This window comes from Schistocerca cancellata, chromosome 4, assembly GCF_023864275.1.
Source record: "Schistocerca cancellata isolate TAMUIC-IGC-003103 chromosome 4, iqSchCanc2.1, whole genome shotgun sequence".
NCBI lineage: Eukaryota > Metazoa > Arthropoda > Insecta > Orthoptera > Acrididae > Schistocerca > Schistocerca cancellata.
The window spans coordinates 81,088,650-81,114,082 of NC_064629.1; the positions used below are offsets into that span (position 1 = coordinate 81,088,650).

Below are 25,433 nucleotides of genomic sequence, written 5' to 3' on the forward strand. Positions count from 1 at the left end.
GGTAAGTGAGAAAGGTGGGGAGTGTGAGGGAGGATTAGGGAATGGTGTCTGATAGCTGGGAAGGAGGCAGCAGATGCACGGGATAGGGATGTGACACTAGTGAACTCACTCAGGTGCAAGGTCACAAGTGGTGTACAGTATAAAATTTTATACAGTAGTGGACTGGAAAGGGGAGATACAACAGTGTGTGTGTGTGTGTGTGAGGGGGGGGGGGATTTTGGACAGAAGGGTCAGAGTATAAGATGAATGAAGTGGTGATCATAGGGCAGGGGTAGAGGTGGGTTTGATTTGGGGGTAAGCAGATATTGAGACCAGGAGGATTACAGGATTAAAGGACCTGTTGTAGGGACAACTACCACCATCTATGTACTTCAGAGACGGGCAGGTGTTGCAAGCGGGGGGGGGGGGATGAGTAGGAGAATCTATATAACATGTATTGTGAAGCAGCCATTGGAGTTGAGCCTGTTGTGTTCAGTGGCATGTTCTGCCACTTGGCATCAATTCTGCTCTTGGCCACAATTTGGCAGTGGCCATTCATACTGGTGGACAGATGGGTACCAGTTGTGTCCGTATAAAATACTATGCAGAAGATACAGCAGAGTTGGTATGCATTATGGTACTTTCACAGGTAGCCCTCCATCTGATAGGACTGGAGTAAGATGTGGCTGGGTCCTTCACAGGGGTACAAACCATGTGGAAAGGGGTAGGGAGTTAGTGTGGTGTAAGGGTGGATTAGGATTTTTGTAAATTGGGTGTGTGGCAGAATACCACTCATGCCTCTAATCCCCTGACCACCCAAACTAGCTTCTAAGTAACACCTCCATCATTACCTAGTGTCACTTAGAGATGGAATAAATTAGCTATATCCTTTTCCAGACTTTGACTACATGTTAGTGCATTTGGAAATGCGGTATATCCTACTCATAGTGCTTCTCACCCTTCCCAAAATGATATGCCTCACCCCAATTGAGCTGCAGAGCCAGCACAATGCAGTCTGCTGGGAAAACGCAGCTGTACAGGTGTGCGCATGCGGATGTTTTGTTTACTCTGAAGAAGGAATTGTTTGGAAAGCTCAGCACCATTATTTATCTTGTTTAAGTGCCTCTTGATGACTCAATGTCTCTGCTATACTCCTTCCATTTAAAATGCAACCACGATCAGTACACATAACTTTGTGACTGGATCAAGTTTTGTGGGCCTGTGGGTGTAACTCAGTCTTCTTGTTGCAAAAATGATGATGTCCATAGGTTTCCCAAGCTGCTGCAAGATCGCCATCTGCTTTTGAAATCAGGCTCAACACCGTAACATTTAACTAAAAAATGTCCTTATATTTTCTGTAACTATCGTACAACTATGTACAAGAATGAGCACGATGTTGCTTCAACAGTCGCTGACCTCGAAATAAGAACACTGCCTGATGTGACTTCCACCATGCATCTTAAATTACTTTACTTTAATGGTTTACATATGTTTACAATGCTGGTTTTACATTTCACACAAAATTACCAAAGGAGTTTTGTAGTTAACAGTTTCAGTGATGAGATAGACATTGGCATAACACGAAGCTTTCCACAAGACTATAATTTTGACATATCCATTCACATTATGATACTCAGTTGTATAAACCTAATCACATAAGCGATGGCAGTTATCAATTCTCTGCTATTTTACATCAAATGCTTTTTACTGAACTAATGGTTTTTACTCAAAAATGTCATGAAATCTAGACTCTGTTGTTTATGTTCTGAGCATGAAGAAATGTTTTGGAATCAGATACTTTCATGAATATTTTGTCTACTTGACCACACAATAGTTCAATACAGGTTCTCAAGAATATAAGTGTTTCACTGTAACTAATATGTATGTATACATAGCTGAAAGTCCTTTACTGTGAATGAATAGATGTGCAATATGGGTACTGTAAACTGTAATTGAAATAGGTATCGAGAGATTCATTTTGTCCATTTCCTTTCTGTCACATATCACATTTGGTACTCTCCATTAAAATATTCAGAGTTAAACAAAACTATTTGGAAATGTCTTTGAAACAATGTGAAAGTGTACTAAGGAAATTTGATAAGAGAAGCAGCTGAAACAGTAGTATTATGAAGAATACTGAACATAAATGTATTTCATCAGTTTTGATGGCAAATGACACAGTAACTAGCAACATAGAGAATGTGGTACAAGGATTCAAAGATTTCTTAAAATGTTTGTCTAGTTCAAGACATGAATCAGAAACTTAAATAGTTTGTAATGAAGATAATGATAGTTTAAAAGTAGTGTCAGATAAGATATTCTAAACTGTATCAGGTATGAAGGAAGGAAAGGAGCCTGGAGATGATGATATGCAGTATAAAAGATGGGGAAAAATTAGTAAGGAACTTTATTTACAGACTGTGAGATATATATGTCTAAAAACAAAGATGATGTGACTTACCAAACGAAAGTGCTGGCATGTTGATAGACACACAAACATACACACAAAATTCAAGCTTTCGCAACCAACAGTTACTTCATCAGGAAAGAGGGAAGGAGAGGGAAAGACGAAAGGATGTGGGTTTTAAGGGAGAGGGTAAGGAGTCATTCCAATCCCAGGAGGAGAAAGACTTACCTTAGGGGGGGAAAAAGGACAGGTATACACTCGCACACACACACATATCCATCCGCACATACACAGACACAAACAGACATTTGTAAAGGCAGAGAGTTTGGGCAGAGATGTCAGTTGAGGCGGAAGTACAGAGGCAAAGATGTTGTTGAATGACAGGCGAGGTATGAGTGGCAGCAACTTGAAATTAGCGGAGGTTGAGGCCTGGTGGGTAATGAGAAGAGAGGATATAATGAAGGGCAAGTTCCCATCTCCGGAGTTCTGACTGGTTGGTGTTAGTGGGAAGTATCCAGATAACCCGGACGGTGTAACACTGTGCGAAGATGTGCTGGCCGTGCACAAAGGCATGTTTAGCCACAGGGTGATCCTCATTACCAACAAACACTGTCTGCCTGTGTCCATTCATGCAAATGGACAGTTTGTTGCTGGTCATTCCCACATAGAAAGCCTCACAGTGTAGGCAGGTCAGTTGGTAAATCACGTGGGTGCTTTCACACGTGGCTCTGCCTTTGATCGTGTACACCTTCCGGGTTACAGGACTGGAGAGAGTGGTGGTGGGAGGGTGCACGGGACAGGTTTTACACTGGTGGCAGTTACAAGGGTAGGAGCCAGAGGGTAGGGAAGGTGGTTTGGGGGTTTCATAGGGATGAACCAAGAGGTTACGAAGGTTAGGTGGACGGCGGAAAGACACTCTTGGTGGAGTGGGGAGGATTTCATGAAGGAACCACAATACCCTAATTCCGCAGTTAACCTTTCCTCCAAACCTCTCTCCCAATCAGAAACCTCTGTCCTATCCAAAAGCCTCACCTTCAGCCCTACTCCCAATTCAACGAAACAGCCCTCGTCAAAGATTTACTGTCCTACACTCGTACTCTCTGCTGGAAGTATCACTTTGCCACGAAGAAAAATGATCCTAATTCTACTCCTAATGATCCAACTCCCCAAGACACTATCCATATTGAACCCTGCCTGGAATAGTTCCGTCCTCCGTCACAGCGGGACCCACCTCCTCTTCCTCAAAATCAACCTCTCCAAACCTTCCAGGAATTTCTCACTTCCAGCCTTGCCTCTCAATCCTTCTTAAAAAACCTTAATCCTACTCCCAACATCACCACTGCTGAAGCCCAGGCTATCCGTGATTTGAAGGCTGACCGATCCATCGTCATTCTTCCGGCGGACAAGGGTTCCACGACCGTGGTACTTGATCATCGGGAGTATGTGGCTGAGGGACTGCATCAGCTTTCAGACAACACTACATACAAAGTTTGCCAAGGTAATCCCATTCCTGATGTCCAGGCAGAGCTTCAAGGAATCCTCAGAACCTTAGGCCCCCTACAAAACCTTTCACCTGACTCCATCAACCTCCTGACCCACCTTCTTCCTAAAATTCACAAACCCAATGTAGCTGGTTACCAAGCCCCCACAGAACGTATCTCTGCCTACGTAGATCAACACCTTCAACACATTACATGCAGTCTCCCATCCTTCATCAAAGACACCAACCACTTTCTCGAACGCCTGGGATCCTTACCCAATCTGTTACCCCCGGAAACCATCCTTGTAACCATTGATGACACTTCCTTATACACAAATATTCCGCACGTCCAGGGCCTCGCTGCAATGGAGCACTTCCTTTCACGCCGATCGCCTGCCACCCTACCTAAAACCTCTTTCCTCATTACCTTAGCCAGCTTCATCCTGACTCACAACTTCTTCACTTTCGAAGGCGAGACATACCAACAATTAAAGGGAACAGCCATGGGTACCAGGATGGCCCCCTAGTATGCCAACCTATTTACGGGTCACTTAGAGGAAGCCTTCTTGGTTACCCAGGCCTGCCAACCCAAAGTTTGGTACAGATTTATTGATGACATCTTCATGATCTGGATTCACAGTGAAGAGGAACTCCAGAATTTCCTCTCCAACCTCAACTCCTTTGGTTCCATCAGATTCATCTGGTCCTACTCAAAATCCCATGCCACTTTCCTTGACGTTGACCTCCATCTGTCCAATGGCCAGCTTCACACGTCCGTCCACATCAAACCCACCAACAAGAAACAGTACCTCCATTATGACAGCTGCTACCCATTCCACATCAAACTGTCCCTTCCTTACAGCCTAGGTCTTCGTGGCAAACAAATCTGCTTCAGTCCTGAATCCCTGAACCATTACACCAACAACCTGAAAACAGCTTTCGCATCCCGCAACTACCTTCCCGACCTGGTACAGAAAAATTACCAGAGCCACTTCCTCATCCCCTCAAACCCAGAACCTCCCACAGAAGAACCCCAAAAGTGCCCCACTTGTGACAGGATACTTTCCGGGACTGGATCAGACTCTGAATGTGGCTCTCCAGCAGGGATACGACTTCCTCAAATCCTGCCCTGAAATGAGATCCATCCTTCATGTAATCCTCCCCACTCCACTAAGAGTGTCTTTCCGCCGTCCACCTAATCTTCGTAACCTCTTGGTTCATCCCTATGAAACCCCCAAACCACCTTCCCTACCCTTTGGCTCCTACCCTTGTAACCGCCCCCGGTGTAAAACCTGTCCCATGCATCTTCCCACCACCACCTACTCCAGTCCTGTAACCCGGAAGGTGTACACAATCAAAGGCAGAGCCACGTGTGAAAGCACCCACGTGATTTACCAACTGACCTGCCTACACTGTGAGGCTTTCTATGTGGGAATGACCAGCAACAAACTGTCCATTTGCATGAATGGACACAGGCAGACAGTGTTTGTTGGTAATGAGGATCACCCTGTGGCTAAACATGCCTTTGTGCACGGCCAGCACATCTTGGCACAGTGTTACACCATCCGGGTTATCTGGATACTTCCTACTAACACCAACCTGTCAGAAATCCGGAGATGGGAACTTGCCCTTCAGTATATCCTCTCTTCTCGTTACCCACCAGGCCTCAACCTCCACTAATTTCAATTTGCTGCTGCTCATACCTCACCTGTCATTTAACAACATCTTTGCCTCTGTACTTCCGTTTTGACTGATATCTCTGCCCAAACTCTTTGCCCTTACAAATGTCTGCTTGTGTCTGTGTATGTGCAGATAGATATGTGTGTGTGTGCGAGTGTATATCTGTCCTTTTCTTCCCCCTAAGGTAAGTCTTTACCCTCCCGGGATTGGAATGACTCCTTACCCTCTCCCTTAAAACCCACATCCTTTCGTCTTTCCATCTCCTTCCCTCTTTCTTGATGAAGCAACCGTTGGTTGCGAAAGCTCGAATTTTGTGCGTTTTTTTGTGTTTGTTTGTGTGTCCATCAACATGCCAGCGCTTTCATTTTGTAAGTCACATCATGTTTGTTTTTAGATATATTTTTCCCACGTGGAATGTTTTCCTCTGTTAGAGCTCATTTTGGTTTCGTCAGTATGTACTGTACTTCCTTGATTCACCGCCAGTTGGCCCAATTAAAGGAAGGTAATGTTTACTTCGGTGCTTGTGCTGACATGCAACTCATTGCTCTACAGTACTAGCATCAAGCACATCAGTACGTAGCATCAACAGGTTAGTGTTCATCACAAATGTGGTTTTGCAGTCAGTGCAATGTTTACATATGTGGAGTTGGCAGATGCCCATTTGATGTATGGATTAGCACGGAGCAATAGCCGTGGCACGGTACGTTCGAAGCAATTGATCGGCGTCTTAGGGAGCACGGAACATTCCAACCTATGACTCACAAGTGGGGAAAACCTAGAATGACGAGGACACCTGCAATGGATGAGGCAATTCTTCGTGCAGTTGACGATAACCCTAATGTCAGTGGCAGAGAAGTTGCTGCTGTACAAGGTAACGTTGACCACGTCACTGTATGGAGAGTGCTACGGGAGAACCAGTTGTTTCCATACCATATACAGCATGTGCAGGCACTATCAGCAGCTGATTGGCCTCCACAGGTACACTTTTGTGAGTGGTTCATCCAACAATGTGTCAATCCTCATTTCAGTGCAAATGTTCTCTTTACGGATGAGGCTTCATTCCAATGTGATCAAATTATAAATTTTCACAATCAACATGTGTGGGCTGACGAGAATCCGCACGCAATTGCGCAATCACATCATCAGCAGAGATTTTCTGTGAATGTTTCGGCAGGCATTGTTGGTGATGTCTTGATTGGGCCCCATGTTCTTCCACCTATGCTCAATGGAGCACATTATCATGATTTCATATGGGATGCTCTACCTGTGCTGCTAGAACATGTGCCTTTACAAGTACGACACAACATGTGGTTCATGCACGATGGAGCTCCTGCACATTTCAGTCGAAGTGTTCGTACGCTTCTCAACAACAGATTCGGTGACCGATGGATTGGTAGAGGCGGACCAATTCCGTGGCCTCCACGCTCTCCTGACCTCAACCCTCTTGACTTTCATTTATGGGGGCATTTGAAAGCTCTTGTCTATGCAACACCGATACCAAATGTAGAGACTCTTCGTGCTCGTATTGTGGACGGCTGTGATACAATACGCCATTCTCCAGGGCTGCATCAGCGCATCAGGGATTCCATGCGATGGAGGGTGGATGCATGTATCCTCACTAACGGAGGACATTTTGAACATTTCCTGTAACAAAGTGTTTGAAGTCACGCTGGTACGTTCTGTTGCTGTGTGTTTCCATTCCATGATTAATGTGATTTGAAGAGAAGTAATAAAATGAGCTCTAACATGGAAAGTAAGCATTTCCATATATATATATCTCCCACGTGGAGTTTTCCCCTCTATTTTTTATATATAATCATTCCTGTACCTTTACATGTACTTCATCAGGATAGTGGGAAGGCATCGGGCAAAGAAATTCTGTATCATCAAAATTATTCTCAACAGCCCTAGAGAAACTTTTTAGACTCTTAAACTGAGATAATGTGGAAACAATATTTGTTAATGAAATATACCTGAACCACTTCATTTTGAAAATCAAATTGTGCTGTTTTCCTTTGGTGCAGGTATGCTTAAACAACAAAAGGGACAAATTACTGGAACGAGTTTGAAAGTAGGCTTGAAAATATAATATAATGAGACTAAAATAATGTACAATCACCAATTAAAAACTGAAACTGTACAGCTTGGCAGTAAAGTCATGCTCTAATGTGCTTGTCCTTTCCCACCTCATTCTTTCTGAAGAATACACCTTCTCTTAAGTGGCTCTCCGGTCTCACTAAACTAAAAAATAATACTACAGTTGTAAGATAGTATGATAGTCACCAGCCTTATTTTACCTTTGAAAGCCCCACAGCCATGGACTATCAACCTACTATACTTCCATAGACTTTCTCACTACATTATACCCTATGAGGTCTACTATACTTGCTTGACCTTCTGTCTACTTCAGTCTTGAAGATCTATGGCTCATTCATTGTGTTAGAAAAATGCATGCAGTTTATCAAGAAACAAGCTTGGCCACAGTAAAACATATAAGGGTTCTTCAGAGAACTAAAAGAATAGACTAACTACATTAAATGAAACATATGGTTAGAAATAGAACTAAAAGACAATCTTCATTTACTTTAATAGAGGAGCTGATTTGTGGGGAAATAACAAAATAAAGTTTTTTCCACACTTGCAAATGCTGCCCCCAGTATTCAAAACTTATTTATGTTGTTGTTTGTCACTCTCCAGTCTGTGTTCAAAAACTCAGCTGTTCGGTTCTGTCTTTCTTCAACCCTCACTATGCTAGAATACCTGAGTTTTTCGACCCAGTAACAATCTAATACAGGCACGGTTTTTCAGATTTTTACCTTTGTGCTAGTTAGATGGCTGTTCGCTGCCAAAAACTGCACTCATTGACCGCATCTCCAGTATCCTCTTGCACTGCCTGTGCTAGAACTTGGCAAATGCCAGTTTTCTTCTCTCCTCCAAGATTGAGCTGTCAAATGTTCCCGAGTCTTTACTGTAAAACCAACTGATTGGTTGCTCTGGAATTAATAACAATCTTCAAGGATTGGGGGGTCTATGTTCACCTTTTCTTCAGAACCATTTACATCTCTGCCATGTCCTTTTTCCATGCCCTGGCCATTCCCTTGTTTAGCTCCATACAACCATGGAAGTTTTGCAGTAGTGGGAAATTCCACAAGCTGTGGCATGCATGTTATCTTGGCTGCCCATAATCATGAGAGAACTTCCAGGACTCACTAAGATGTTACACTGAGCCAAATGGAATATCTGCAAGCCCTGCAGCCCAACTTATTTATGAGTTCCTGTAGAAACTCTCACACTGGAGGCCACCTGCAGAAAATACTTACACTGCCATATTTCCATTACCTGTTGATAATTTCCTTCCGAATTTGCAAGGCACCACGTTCATTGTCTTCTGTGTAGTGAGGCTGAGGTATTAAAATGTAACTAGTTCATGGGTTTTTTTTTATACTTAGGATATTTGAAGATTGTTACTGAATTACAAAAAAGGAAGTAAACAGGCAAATACAGAATGTTTCAAAAGAATGTTGAAGAGCTCTCTCCACAAGCACAAGAAATTTGAGGTGAGTGGGGGGTATGTTTATCACTTGCTTGGCCCTTAGGAATCCAGTCAATATGGAGCCCTTCTAGGGAGTGGACCACGCATTCTGTGTGCGAGAATTTTACAAAAACAGTGACTGTAGCTGGGAGGAAATTTTGCACTGATCATACAATGCATAATGTAAATGATGCTCCAAGTGTTCCCTTTATCCAGAAATGCATCAAAATGTTTGAGTCCATGTCAACACTGGCCAAACCAAAATCCAGGTGATACGGGTTATAAAGAGTGTGTGGATCCAGGGATGGTGTAAATTGGCCTGTTCACAATGATCCTAAGCTCTCCATTCATAAGTGTGCAAGTTCTTTAAATGTGAGCTGATCATCGCTGCAGCAAATTCTGCAAAAAGACCTTAAACTGCACCTTTACAAATTTCAGTTGGTGCAAGAATTGAAACCTCAAGATTCCAGACATAGGCTGCAGTTCGTTAGTGATATGACTGACTGCCCTTCATTTAGCATCATCTTTTTTCTGGCAAGGCTCATTTCACCTGAATGGTCACATTAGTAAGCAAAATTGCCACAACTGGAGTGCAATGAATCCTAAAACAGATGCATGAGACACCCCTTCATTTGCCAGAAGTTAGTGTATGGTCTTCGATATTGCCCTGAGGAATAATTCGCACATACTTGTTTGAGCACAAGAGTTACAGTGAATTCAGAACATTGTATGATGATGATGATAAATGAATTTTTGTAGCTGAATTGCAAAACTTTCCCAGTTATAAGCAAAGAACATGGTTTCAGCAAGACAAGGCCACAGCACACACATCCAATGCATCTATCCTGTGAGTTTGATAAATTTTCCCTGGCCAATTGATCTGCAGGAGGGGGTGACATAAATTGGCCACCATGCAGTCCAGATATGAGCCACATGACTTTTTTTTTTTTTAATTGGGGATATGTCAAATCCATAATGAAGTGACAGCCGTCCCACTGTCAACATGGCAACCTGTCATGCAAAATTTTGTTCGTCAGTTAAATGAGTGCTGTAGGCATGCTGAATTGCATTTAAATAAATTTAAGAAGTAAATTCCTAAACTGTATATTTCAATAATAAATAAAAATTTTGTCAGTAGGCTTCAATCTCCATTCTGTTTTGATGCATCAAATATAAACTTTCTTTTGAGACAACCTGTAAAAATGTCCTTGTATGCTTTTGGGACAGTAAATAGTGTTAAAGACAAAACTTCCAATGTGTCTCTAGAGAAGTTTACAATGAGTGTGCATACCAGGTTTGACTTATGGCTGTGAATCATTGACTTTTTATGCCAAAACAAGTCCTGAATTGGGAACTGCTCAGCGAGCTGTTGAAAAATACATGATGGAAATTACTTGAGAGAGAAGAGAGAGAGAGAGAGAGAGAGAGAGAGAGAGAGAGAGAGAGAGAGAGAGAGAGATTAAGAAATGGACTTTTTTATTTATTTATTATTTATTATCTTTTTTGCATGTAGTTAGCAACTGGAGACTTTTGCAAACATCATAGCATATTTACACAATTTTTGTAGAAACAGTAGGAGTTTGCAATTCACATGTACAAGGAGCCACTTACGGGTGATGCACTTGGCAATATATGGTACAGTACTTCATAATGCAACATACTGTTATTACATAATATAGGTATTTGAATTTACAGCTTGTTGTTACAAAAATAATATATATTACAATCACCTCAGAGTAGTACATCACATAGATAGAAGAGTTAGGCCTACATTTAAGGATAGCTACCTTTTAATATCAGTATTCATTCAGTGAGTACAAACATTTGAGAGTTAAGAATGATTTTAATTTCCTTTTGAATACTTTACCTCTGTGGCATCTTATGGCACTTGGCAGTTTGTTAAACCATATCTGTCCATTAATCCAAGGACTATGATCTGTTGTCTTTAGTTTAGTTCTGTTTCTGAAGAAGCAATATTTTTGTCTTTTATTATGGGTATACACATCAGAGCACTTAGTTTCATTATTTTTATGGTCCACAAAGAATGTTATTAATTTGTACAGATACAAGGAATATACTGTTAGATATTTATGTTGTACAAACATTTCCCTTCATGAATCTCTGTATCCTAGTGAAAGACATAATTAGGACTGTACTGAAAATATATATGGAATGTGTAGTCAGGTAAATGAATGGAAAGATAAAGGAAGTTATCTTCTGAATTCCAAGAGGTAAAAAAAGAGTCAATGACCAAATACAAGATGGGTAGGTGGCAGAAAATATGCAGGAACAAAATGTATGGTTCTTCCAGTCTTAAGAGATAGAAGAAAACACATACTTACACAATGAACACAATTTTAAATTTACATGATAGGATCCATACTTTGATGAAATGTCTAGCAACAGTTGTGAGACTAATGAAATAGCAAAGACACTTTACCTTAAAATGCCTATTTACACATAAAAGCAAACAGCTCAGAGTCACACATTTATTGACTTATGTTCTAAACAAAAATAGACACCAGAACCTGGTTCCTCCTCTCCTGCTATCTACCATTTTTTTCCCTTGAGTGATTTATTTCTCCTGCCTTCATCTGAGTGTGGAAGGTGGGTATATCTTCCCTCCTGCATTTCCCCTCACATCCTCTCCACATCTTAAGAGTGAGTGATTTTTAGCCCTCTCAATCACTGTATACATTCTACCCAGGTTTTTTCACTATTGCTATGGCATTTTGGTAGTGTAAATAATAATTAAAACAACTGATGCTCTCAGGAAATATGCATTTTTTCATTGTGGATGGCAGCATCCATAGTGTCAGGAGCTTATTAATTATGATAAATGAGTAGCCTAGATGCAAAAGCCACTAACTGCATGATAAGTGAAACTGAGGTAATCATGGAAAAACTCGTCCCATCCAAACTATTAAAGTAAAAGGCATCATTTGTTTTTTAAAAATAAATAAAAATAATTAAATACTCAGTATTAATGGCTGAAATCTGCGGTTATGTTTTATACATTAAAATTGTAAGTGAAATATTGAATTAGCAATTTTTGCACCAGATTTATGCAGTTAGCAGGTTTTGCAAACATATTGATTCAATTATGAAACAAACATTTGGTTGCAAAACCCTTTGTTGGATGATATGTTAGAACTGACAGAAGGATGGACTTTAATTCTGCAATATATAAACAGAATATGTTTTATTTCAAATTCTGCAAAATTGGCATATAAAAATATGAAAGTGACTTATTTAACATCAAAAACAAAAATAAATGACTGTTTAACTTAAGGATTTAAAAATAATACACCATTGTGCTTTTGACATCATGAGGTGATGTAGAAAATAAAGTAAGCTCCAAATTGCATCTTAGTAAAACCTCAACAAAATTTTAGAAAATAAAATCGGCTGAAAATTGTGTTTAAGTGACATCGACCTCAACACTGTCCATAAACTCAAAATCAGTTCTGGTTTCTTTCTTGTTCTGATGGTTGGCAGCAGCAGGAGCAACTGTAGGTGTGGCTTCCTGCTGATCCAACATCCTTGTAGAATTTGAGTTTGTTGCTGGTAGCCCAGTCTTCAGCAAAGTAAAGCTCAAAAAGCTTCCTGACCTCACCAAGTTTCTGAAAGTTCTACATCTGCTGTGATTGGTGTTGGAACATTTGCTTTGCTGAAATTTTTTCCCGTGTTCAGGATGCTCTTCCTCTCTCCAACTTCAAAACTGTAGGAGGTCTCTCCATGAACTAGACAAATTTTCTTGGTTTTGCTCCACAATTTTATGGCTTTTTGAATCTGGAAATGCCAGTTACAAGTAACTTTCACCAAGCCTTCCATATATTCTTTCCAATCTTGTGCTGAATGTACATAGTGGGGTTTACAATAATGCTCAACTTGTGAAGTTTTCTTTTAGTGTTACCAAACACCCTGTCTGGTGGGCTGAAAGAGTGGCCCACTATTGGGAACCACAGTTCTATTTCTTCTAGATTGTCAAGAACTCTTAGAAGAAACCAGTGACATAGCATGCTGGGCATCATGTTTTTATGTAGGCTCCCACATCCATCACAAAACAACTGAAATTTTTCTGCTCCTTCGAAGTTTAGGTAAGTTAGTCTGTGGTGAACCATTAATACTATTTAGTTTGATCCTTTGGCATATTCGTGTTCCAACCAAATGTTCAAAAACACTGTGTCAGTTTTCTTGGGAGGGACTCCGAGGAGCCCTGGCAGATTGTAAAGTTGTAATGGTACATATGATGGGAATAATAGGCTGCTTGGTCTGGCACCTTTGGTAGTACTTGATTCTTTTGACAATCATAGCTGAGAGTTATTTCACCCTCATTATTTACTTTCAGATTTGTGTAGAACATGTCAGCTCTCATATTGTGGACTTTGACCTGGGTTTGCAGGCTCTCCTTTTTGACACTTCATTTTTTCTCTTCATTATGATTTCCCAGTGATGAGCATGTCAAGTAACTATCGTCAACATGTTGGCCACCAAAGCCAGTATTGAAATCTTTCGAAAATGCACCTGTAGTAATCATATTCGACAATGTTTTCAGGGTTCTCTTCACAATTTACCTTCGTTTGCTAAATTTGCTGCTTAGATTCTTTTGGTGCTGGTTCCTCACGAGCAGTGATGTTCTAAAGAGATGAACTTCTAATGTGGTTTTTCACACTCTCTCTTTTCATTTCATACAGCTTGGTTCTTCTGTCACCTCCTCTCATCTCAATGTGAACTGCATCTTGGTCTAAAATTTTGTGGCACAATCCAGTAACCCTATCCTTCTTAATTTGCAAAATTGACAAAGAAACTGCTTTGCAAACAGCAACATTTTTGATCTCCTCGACTCTCTTTTTTTGATAGAGAAAAATGGGCAGTGGTAGTTTATTTCTTTTTTCCACCCTCATTGGATCTTCTTTCAGAAGATATGGTAAAGACATGTTGAGCTATGTAGCTGCCACTCTCGGGGTACTTTTTGGGTAAAACGTTTGTTGAATTTTTCTTAAGTCTTGCATGGTAAGTCCATTACATCTTAGTTTTCTGAAGAGATGTTTACAATCGGGCATCTTTGGGAAGACTATGGGTTTATATTTGAAACAAAGTCCGACGCTTAAGTACGTAGAAGCAGTAAAAGGTGATGAGGAGGAGGGGGGGGGGGGGGGGGGGGAGGGGTGGACCACATCACAGGTCTTGAAGAGTAGATAGAAGTCTGTACAGGCAGACAAAATAAATAGGTAGTAAGCACAATGAGCTAAGTTAAAAATCAAATAATGTATATAAAAAGGCATGATTAAACCACATGATTGGTAGGAAATCTCATTTTTTTTACTTCCAACACCCCCTCCACCAGTGGTTGCTTAAAATCCTCTTGTGTGGACAATTCCTGCGAAACTGAATCTGGGAGCAGTCTGGCAACAGTGTAAGTGTAGTCCATAGCACAACTATGGATGATCATGCTCATTCCTTGCTTGACCATTAAATTGGTTGGACTACAGCACTGTGTAGAGGAGAGCACAGATCATACCATGATTTTATTGAGATTATGTCGTAACAATTAGTGTCAACACAGTTTTCATTGTGCAACATTGCTGTAATAATAGATGTCATGTTCTTACCTTTCTGTTTTGGGAACATTTCTCTTCCTCTGATCAGAACACCTTTTCCTTTCCTGGGAGCGACCATTGCCCTTAGGATCATTCTGGTCATTTGCAACTACCACAACAGGTTTGGCCTCTTGCAGAATTCCTACTGTTTCAGTTATTCCCACTTTGCTTGTACCATCTTCTGCATTTAAACCATCCACAAAAATCACTCCTTTCTTCAAAACACTCATCCAAATATATCAACAAACACACTGCTGATCAGCTGAACTGTGCTTACTGGCATATATTTCAACAATGCATCAGCAGCGAGAGCTTCATTGTTGCATACACATTCATTTCAGTGCAGCCATCCTAACACTGAGTGAGAATAATATCTCCTCCAATTGTAAAAAACTGAAAAGTAGCTGTAAGTGTCTAGATTGGTAAGCCTGATGTCAGTTGGCATGCTTTGCACCTGGACATGGCGCAGTGACTGCCATGCCTGTTGAACTTGGTAGATATTGCAAATGTTGGATATTTAGTGGGATTTGCACCCAAAGACTATGTGCAATTAGCACCTTCTGCAACTAAACACAATTTTCTACAGCCATTTTCAATGGTTTATAGTTGGTTTTACATCCTAAAACCTACTCTGTCATATAGGCACAGAAAAAATCTATATTGCAGTCTGTGCAACTCAAAATCAACAAAAAATGCATTTAGTGGCTTTTGCATCTTGGCTACTCAAATAATATTGTACTTCCATTGGTGACTCAAGAAATATACTTCTGTGCATGGTTTCTTTGGACTACAAAATATTCAATATAAGAAAAAAGAATGAAAACTTATGAATGAGAAAAATATGTTAAATTCCTTTACACTTGAGGCCATTTCACAGAAAAGTTCTTAAATGTAAGATTAGTCACACTTTCTTCTGTGTATTACATTTTCAGTCACATTCTGAAACACGAATTTGTCTCTGGTGGACATAATCAATTAAATTTTATGGTGGTAACACTTTTAATAGAAAATTTTTAAAGGAATTAATTTTAAAACTTACTAAGTTAATTTTCAAGAATTTGTTTCATGGGAATATGCAGGTTTCCTGGTATTTTGTGTCACATTTGTTGATTTATTTTATATTAATGAAATTACCAAATTTTATTAAACACATTCACAATCTTTGAACTGTAGGTCCTTTGTAATTTTCTAGTGTAATTATTTTAAGAATTTATGAGAATGTCAAATGTGATGAACTGAACTGTTTCTCACAGGCAATGACATTCCACACAGGATATACTGAAACAGTTTTATTTGATGGTTGGAAAATAAATTCTGTTGGAGGTCTTATTGGCTCCATTATTGGCATCGTATTCATGGCTGCACTGTATGAAGGACTGAAGTACTACAGGTACATTTTAGTGAAGCAAACATACAACATTAATTTAAAGATTCAACAATACATCTTGTTCTACAATATTTTTCTTTCTTTCTTAGAGAGTATCTCTTCTGGAAAACATACAATGGGCTACAATATAGGTCTGTCTCTGAACCAGGGGAAAAGAACACAACTTCTGAAGATAACCGGATTGTACAGTAAGTGTTGTGACATCATAAAGCTAAAGAATTGAGTTTTCAGTACTGTTGATACATTACACCATCTCAGTGAAATTAAATTCGAAACTTTCAGAACTTTTTGATGATGATTTATTGCAGTTGTGGAGAAAGATGATTTTTAAGTATATTTTTGTGTCTATTGCACTAATAAATAAAGAGATTAAATTAATGCTGAATTGAATAGTTTTAAATTTTTTTTTGTTCTCAGAGACACTTTGTAAAAAGGAAGAGAAATTGATTATTTTAGCACACTCAGAATTTGCACGTAGAATTTCATAAAATATATAATCATTCACCAGAAGTTTATTGTTAGCATCAATGACACAGAACACATGAAGGAATTCAAAATTGATTCAGCATCCAATACATAAAGCTATCGTCAGCCTAAAGATTGATTTGGAAACTGATTGTGTTTTATTAGTTGTGGCCCTATTGTAAGTAGTTTGTCTTTGTATTCCTCTGATCTTTGAACTGACTCGCCTAGATAATTACAGGGTAACCTATAGTTTGACTTTTACTTTACAGTACTATGGTGCAGTTTGGCATTTCTTACATCAACAAAGCATTGTCAGAAATGACAGAAATAATACATGACAGAATAAATCCCAGGACCTACTGGGTATTGTATATGTCAGATCTTTTCATTTGTAATTTAGGAACTATCCACTTTTTTCCAACTGTTTATTTTTCTAGTTTTTATGCAAAATTATTCCATTTTTCACACAATTTCATATTTTATTAACTCTCTAACTATCAGTACATTAGGATTATAAATAAGTTAATTGCATTACACGTAAAAAAGATGGTAAATCCAGCATTCATAAAATGAAATCTTTATGCACTCTTCAGTAACTGCACGTGGAAAGGATTCAACTTCTATTTGAAAGCCACCTTTACTGTCGCTTCTGGGTCATGGCACTCTACTTTCTTCTTCTGCATCCTGATGTTCCTCTACCAAGCACTAATTTATCATTTGGTTGTTAATGCATTCCGTTGTGATATATCTACAGAAAAGCCTCAAACCACAATTTTCAGTCCTATAAACTGCTTTAGGCTTTTGTGGTCATCTTGTATGAATTAGATTCCCTACTTCATTCCAACAGCATCTTTTATTTCTGTTTTATATAACTCTTATAAAAATACCTTTTTAACACTGGAACAAAACCAAGTTGAAAAGGAAGATGAAATAAATAGAATAGAAGGCTGCCATTTCATCTATCAGCTCACTATTTTTCCTCTTGGAACATAATCTGTTTGGGAATACTGTCACTGGAAAATTTTGCATTTTAAAAAATTGTACATTCTCTTACAGTTATTGAATTCTACTTGTAAGTATGTTTGGAAGCTGTAAAGAGGAATTATTTTTTCTTTCTCTGACTGTATACTGTACAAAATGACCAAGGAGCTGGTTGGTGCACTTTCTTTTAACTTCAGGAAACAGACACACATGTAGTGCTATTGTTATGTTGTTAATGCCTGTGCAGCTAATTACAGCAATTCTAACTTCTGTTCAGTTACAAACTTCTGCTATTTTGCATGCTAAGTCTCAACCCCATTTATGTGTGGGTGCCCTGTAGATGTAAGTTGCATTGTACTTTTTTTTAGTAACTGCTCAATGAAGAACATCTGAAAATGTTAAGTTTGTAATTTACACTGTTCATGTAAATAGAAGATCTCCAATCAAGTCTTACTGATTGTATTGCGTTCATCGTCACAATATTTGGATGTGTCCACAAACCAGTTGTCATGTTCTTGAAGAGTGAAGCCCTGCATTTAGTCATAAAAGATAAATAAACTGTACAGACAGACTCGGAGGATCATGCAATGCTGACTAGCCATTGTGTCATCCTCTGCCATACAGTGTCATTGAGATGTGGTATGGAGGGTTAAGGGATAAACAAACTACACTCCTGGGCATTGTCAGATTTCCTGGCCTTGGAGCCACTACTTCTCATTTGAGTAGCTCCTCAGTTGGCATCAAGGGGCTTAGTGCACCTCATTCCAACTCTCCCACCAAGAAAAAATCACTGGCAGTGTTGGAAATTGAACCTGGATCCTCTGCATGGCAGTCAGATGTGCTGACCACTCAGCTATAGAGGTGGACACAGTTTGCCATCACATCTATTAATCCCTGGCCACTTTCCTCTTCTTGGAGGGAAAACATACTTAAACTGACGCTGAAAATTTCCAGTCTAGGCAGAAACCATCCCACTGCCATCCTGATCCTCTTGCTGAGCTCTGGCAGTAATGACAGTATAATGGCTAAGTAATATGCATTCATTATAGCTTGCACAGTCACAAATTTAACTGTCTGCATATTTGGTGCTGAAATAGGACCCTATTTTTACTCCCCAGTTTCTTGCCTTTGTACTCAGTAAGCATTCATTCAGGCACACGTGCATGCCTCTGTGTGTGTGAGGGGGGGGGGGGGGGGCGGCGGCATGCATGCATGCATCTTCAAAGGGTCATCAGGTGCATATTCTCTGGTGTTTCACCACTCATTTGCAATTTTGTTTTGCAGTGTGTATCTGCATTCACCCCTACCCCTAACAAGTACTGCTCATTACATCTTCCATGCTACATCCAGTGTCAACAAAAAGCATCAGCTTGTTTCCCATTAAGAACAAAATGTTTCTTGAAGTTGAATTTTAAGTGCCCATTCGACAGTCCTAATTAGTCTACTACAATATTCGTTGAATCGATATGTATTAACAGGGACATTAAGACACATAGAATAACCAGTACTCCTGCAGTGACTGAGGAGCACTGCTGAGCAGTCAGTGCCTGTCAGAGTATTAGACTTTTTCATGTTTTAATGTCCCTGTTAACACATATTGATGAAAAGAACTTTGTAGTAGAATCATTTTGGGCTGCTCTTTCAAATGGGCACATAAACATCCTCTTCAAAAATAATTTTGTTATTTATGGGAGACAAACCAACACTCTCTGTCACCAGCAGGCATGACTTTAAATATTTGATGAACAGTATTGCAAAAACGAAATAGCAGATAACTGCCAAAATGTAAGAGAAAGTGTGCCTGACAACTATTGTGAGGGACACGCTATATTTTGTGCCTTCATTTACTACTGCCATTCTTGTATCCTCACCTCATGGAATGTCTATTACTTAGCCTTTTATCACTATCTTACTCAGTGCTTGCACTTCCTTGGCAGAATGTTTCCCTTTCCTTTTTGTTTTTCTCTTTATAAATTCCATCGTTTATCTCTTTGATCCCTGTATCATTCTTTTAAGGCCAAGGTATCAATAGCAAGCAACATGGATATATGTATTTGAGTTTAGCAAAATTAAATGTTGGTTAAGAGTTCTGAGAGGAAAGTATTTTTTCAGACATAAGGAAACTGTTGTCCTAACAATGTTCTGTTAATTGGACAGACACGACTTCATTTCTTTAGATTAGTGAGTCTTGCATTTCCTCTAACAATGAATCCTGTACTGACACTGTTATGAGTATTATTTATATCAGTGTTTTGTTACTAAGATAATCACATTTTACTTGTTTCAATATGAACTGAAATATTTTCCTTTCTTTCTATTTCGCTGCAGTGTTATAGGAGAAGTTATACGCAAGCAACCGTAAGTTTCAATAAATGTGAAAGCATGCCAGATATCTAGAAACTATTTGGTTTATGTTTGTAGTGCAAGCTAATTTTAGTTTTTGTAGATTTGTGGTTTTTAGAGCATGTTACTTTGGTAGTTAAGCTTCACTATACAATACTAACGCACAAGAAGGAAATTTATGGTTGATTCACTTTTAAGAAATGATATCATAGTGGTGCAATGTGCATTATCATATAGGTCGATAGACACACAAACATACACACAAAATTCTAGCTTTTGCAACCAATGGCTGCTTTGTCAGGAAAGAGGGAAAGAGAGGGAAAGGTGAAAGGATGTGGGTTTTAAGGGAAAGGGTAAGGAGTCATTCCAATCCCGGGAGCGGAAAGACTTACCTTAGGGAGAAAAAAGGACGGGTATACACTAGCACACACACACATATCCATCCGCACATACACAGACACAAGCAGACATTTGTAAAGGCAGAGTTTGGACAGAGATGTCAGTCGAGGCGGAAGTAAAGAGGCAAAGATGTTGAAAGACAGGTGAGGTATGAGTGGCGGCAACTTGAAATTAGCGGAGGTTGAGGCCTGGCGGATAATGAGAAGAGAGGATATACTGAAGGGCAAGTTCCCATCTCCGGAGTTCTGACAGGTTGGTGTTAGTGGGAAGTATCCAGATAACCCGGACGGTGTAACACTGTGCCAAGATGTGCTGGCCGTGCACCAAGGCATGTTTAGCCACAGGGTGATCCTCATTACCAACAAACACTGTCTGCCTGTGTCCATTCATGAAAATGGACAGTTTGTTGCTGGTCATTCCCACATAGAAAGCTTCACAGTGTAGGCAGGTCAGTTGGTAAATCACGTGGGTGCTTTCACACGTGGCTCTGCCTTTGATCGTGTACACCCTCCGGGTTACAGGACTGGAGTAGCTGGTGGTGGGAGGGTGCATGGGACAGGTTTTACACCGGGGGCGGCTACAAAGGTAGGAGCCAGAGGGTAGGGAAGGTGGTTTGGGGATTTCATAGGGATGAACTAAGAGGTTACGAAGGTTAGGTGGACGGCGGAAAGACACTCTTGGTGGAGTGGGGAGGATTTCATGAAGGATGGATCTCATTTCAGGGCAGGATTTGAGGAAGTCGTATCCCTGCTGGAGAGCCACATTCAGAGTCTGGTCCAGTCCCGGAAAGTATCCTGTCACAAGTAGGGCACTTTTGGGGTTCTTCTGTGGGAGGTTCTGGGTTTGAAGGGATGAGGAAGTGGCTCTGGTTATTTGCTTCTGTACCAGGTCGGGAGGGTAGCTGCGGGATGCGAAAGCTGTTTTCAGGTTGTTGGTGTAATGGTTCAGGGATTCCGCACTGGATGGATATGTGTGTGTGTGCTAGTGTATACCCGTCCTTTTTTTTCCTAAGGTAAGTCTTTCCGCTCCCGGGATTGGAATGACTCCTTACCCTCTCCCTTAAAACCCACATCCTTTCGTCTTCCCCTCTCCTTCCCTCTTTCCTGACGAAGCAGCCATTGGTTGCGAAAGCTAGAATTTTGTGTGTATGTTTGTGTTTGTTTGTGTGTCTATCGACCTGCCAGCGCTTTTGTTTGGTAAGTCTCATCATCTTTGTTTTTAGGTATATTTTTCCCATGTGGAATGTTTCCCTCTATTATATATATATATATATATATATATATAATTATATATATATATATATATATATATATATATATATATATATATATATATATATATATATATATATATTTAAGAGTATCATGATACAGATTTCCTTCACTGAAATTCCCCATTGTGTCCTCATAACAGATATCTTTACTGGCACACACTCATTCTTTCTCCTTCCTCCTACTGAATCCCCCCCCCCCCCCCCCCTCTCCCCGTTATTTGTATATGCTCGAGATTGTCCCAGTATAATTGTGTTTAATACCTTTGGCAGTGCTTTAAACAGAACGTTACCAAGACTGCATATTAAAGAATCACATTATACTTATGAAATTTAATGAAAACTATGCTATGACTTATGAATATATCCAGAAACAAACACCATCATAGCTGTCTTGACTCTTTTAACAAGAAAACAGGAAGGAAGGAAAGGCAGAGATTCCACTATGTTGATACAGGAAAGTTAAATCACTCAGAACTTTGGTTCAGGAGAGGCACACACATACATTTTGTGTATATTAAGTGTTTTGCCTGTATTGAAGTACAGTAACCTATCTGACACTATGTAAGGCCTTTTGTAGTAACAAAGTAATACACACAACTGATCCAGGTAACACAAATATGGCTTTATTCATAAACTGCTGAACAATAATAGAAATAAGCCTCTTTTCACTCCACACATATCAAGGCAAAAGAATCATACAGAAGGTGCAACATAAGCAATACACTATAGGTGGCATCTTGTGGCTGGCATGTGCTGATACAGTTGGCATTTGATATATGTTCACAAGTGCAGCAACACTACACTCGGTGCCCACACACACTCACATGCACTACTAGCAGGATATAGCACCTTCTTTTGCCTTCTGTGGTGGTATTGTAATTAGATTTTGGTAATGGTTTTGTGATACAGCCAACTGCTGCCTTCTTTGCAGACACTTATTTGATTATGGTGATGAATAACATGTGTAATTTGATGCAACTACTCAATAGAATTGAGGATGGGAGCCACTAATGATGATGAAACATCATGATTTACTGAGAATAGTATATTAAGACAGAACAGAGTTAACAAACTGCTTAAAATGGTCATAACTCATTGATCACTCACTACATGTCCCTTTGAGTTGGAGACCAGAATAACTTCTTTAGATCTTGTGCATTCTCAGTTAATTATGTCTGCGCCCAAGCATTGGCATCAGATACTGTAACTAATATTTGCAATATTGGCACATGTATTGTTTTGTTTGTGGGGGTTAATTACATTTTCTTATCTTCATTTGAGATAACAACTGTCACTGAAACATATATCTTCCTTTCAGTTGCCCATTAACAGTACTGCATTCTGTTTTTGAAAGCTGCTGTTTACCATTCCCAGTGTATCATTTTCCAGCCCACAGTATTATTTGAATTTGTTATCCTTTTCACAGTGGGCACACATTAGCAAATATGCCTCAGTTTCTCCCCATTTCATAATTAACTCCTGTTGTTGTGGTCTTCAGTTTGAACACTGGTTTGATGTGTCTTGTGCCAGTGGTGGTGCAATGAGAACTGCCCAGGGAAACATTGTAGAATAAGTTTATTAATAAGTACAAAATAAAAACTCCTTCTTGGAGTAAGTTATTTACAGATTAAAATTTGGCTGGTGCTTTGAGTCCCAGCAGTGAAAGTAAATAATGATTGAGTGGTTAAAGGCCAAAATGAGTAACAAAAAGGTTCAAGTTCATGTTCACTTGGAATGTTCTGAAGTTAATAACACTCAGTACTTGGCATTAAGACCAAATTGTGAAGAAGTAAAGTTACTGCCCTAAGCTTGATAGAGATTACAAGTTAAACACTGTCTAATGATGATTCCCAGTAAGAGCTCTGATTGATGCATTTGATAGCTGATACTGGACTGTTGATCTGTGGTTAAGTGGTGGCCTAAATACTATCAGGGCACATGGATACTAATGTGAGCTACTGGCAGCCATGTGACATGACGTAGAAAAATAGTGCCTGCAATCAAAGTACCATAGTCGTGAATGTGCGTTCTGCTGGCAGTGGATTGGGCAACTCTAGTGTTGGCTTCCAGAGACTCCATGCACAACAAAACAAATGTTATTGTTGTTGTCCAGAACATTTACCAACATGCAGGATGAGTACGGATTGGTCTTTGGCCTGCAGATGCTTGTAGATGCTGCAGCAGATGATACCTGAAGTGTGGTCACCTGCAGGATGCATGTGTGTTGCAGGTTTGCAGGTTACTGTCTAGTAGTAGTAGTATCCCTTCCCCCGGTGAAGAGATGGTGAAGACACCTGTGTGGAGAGTGACAATTGGGCCTCCTTCCACTCCCTCCACCCATAAAACGACAGTGGCACCACTGGGAGACATAGCGTAAGGAACCATCATGGCATAGCCCTGAGGAAGTGGTGTCAGATATGTGCAGTGGCTGTGTTGAGAGACTGGGATTCTGGAACTGTGGCATGGCTTGTGTAGGCAGACCTGGGGTGCCTGGCAAGGGTGACATCAGCCTAGGAGCCAGCCATCTGGAGTGAGTCAGCAAGGATATCAAACATAGTGACACATTGCATTTGGATGGTTGATAGGGGTGCAAGAGCATCATGGAGAGGATGCAGGAAAAATTGACCCTGAGGGTGGAAGTGAGTGTGAGAACACCTGAAAGATAGGAAAGCTGTGCTTGGAAGGTGTTTGCAAGTGTGGAAGCACCTGAGAAGTAGAATTATTGTGCCCAGGAGGCATGATGAGCGTGGATGCTGTGAGATGTACAATTATTGTGCACAGAGGGCATGGATGAGTGTGGAAGTACGTGAAATGCAAAAATGTTGTGTCCAGAGGGGAACGATGGTTATGGGATGGACAATGATTGTGCTCAGAGTGCATAGTTGAGTGCAGGAACACCAGAGAATTAAGTATGGAAAGGATATTTGTAAAATGCTTGCATAGGGTAGGCACAGAAAAAAGGATCAGAAATTGTGTGTGTGTGTGTGTGTGTTAGGCATGGGCAGGACCAGGGGAAAGTAAACAAGTGTGATCATGGAGGTTCGCTGGTGGGAGTTACCATGAGATCTATGCGTGAGGAAGCATTGGGTAGCAAGTTATGGTGCTGTGCCAGGAGGAGGAAGCTGCAGCGGTTCAGTCCAGAGGTGGTTGTCCATGAAGGTGCATTGGGGCAACAGCTGGGTACCTCCAGTGTCATGACAACTCTGTAATGGGTAGTGTGTTCTGGTGCTATGCCAGAAACAGTGCCAGTGATGATGGCTTCTATGTTTCATCCGAGCATTTGGTGACGAGTAAACATTCTCATGGGTTCCAGTGCCACCTCTCCAAGATTTGTCACATATTAGTAAGTGACAAAGATTTTTTTCTGGCCCCAGTGCCTCCAATTTCTCCAGTGCTTTCTCCAAATTTCACCCACGAATATATGGTGAAGAGTTATTTTCTTCTGAACTTCACGTCTCATCCACTCCCGGTAGACAGTGTTTTGTTTTGGCTCCAGGGCTCAACATTTTTGCCCCACCATCGGCGATGGCTTCACCACCTTTGTCCCACCATTGGTGATTGTGTCTAGGTTTCATCCCACCATTTCGTGATTTTGGTAGGGAGGAGCCGGGGGGTGGGGGGGGGGGGGTGGGGGGGTGGGGGGTGTCAACATTTTAATCAGCTCCAGTTTCGAAGTTTCTTCCCGTTAACTGGCAAAAAACTAGAAAAATTTTTGGGAACACTACCTGCTTAAACAATCTAGAACAAGTTACTAGTAAGTACTAAACCAAAAGCTCCTTCCCAGATTAAGTTTTTTACAGATGAAAATTTTGTCGGTGCTTTGAGTCTCAACAAGGAAAACAAATAATGATTAAGTTGCCAGAGGCCAAAATGACTATGAAAGGAGTGCAAGTCTGGGTTCACT

General features: G+C 40.3%; 1 protein-coding gene across 2 annotated transcripts in view; it reads left to right on the forward strand.

Annotated features, from left to right (window-relative positions):
* LOC126184123 (high affinity copper uptake protein 1) overlaps positions 1–25,433 on the forward strand; it is a 173,197-nt gene that overhangs the window by 132,797 nt on the left and 14,967 nt on the right. Inside the window, exons 3-5 of one of the 2 annotated variants that reach the window (XM_049926489.1) lie at positions 15,935–16,071; positions 16,158–16,256; positions 19,843–19,872. In XM_049926489.1, coding sequence (XP_049782446.1) covers positions 15,935–16,071; positions 16,158–16,256; positions 19,843–19,872 — 266 coding nt within the window. The remainder of the gene's footprint in view (positions 1–15,934; positions 16,072–16,157; positions 16,257–19,842; positions 19,873–25,433) is intronic. The other variant, XM_049926490.1, reaches the window with a different exon arrangement.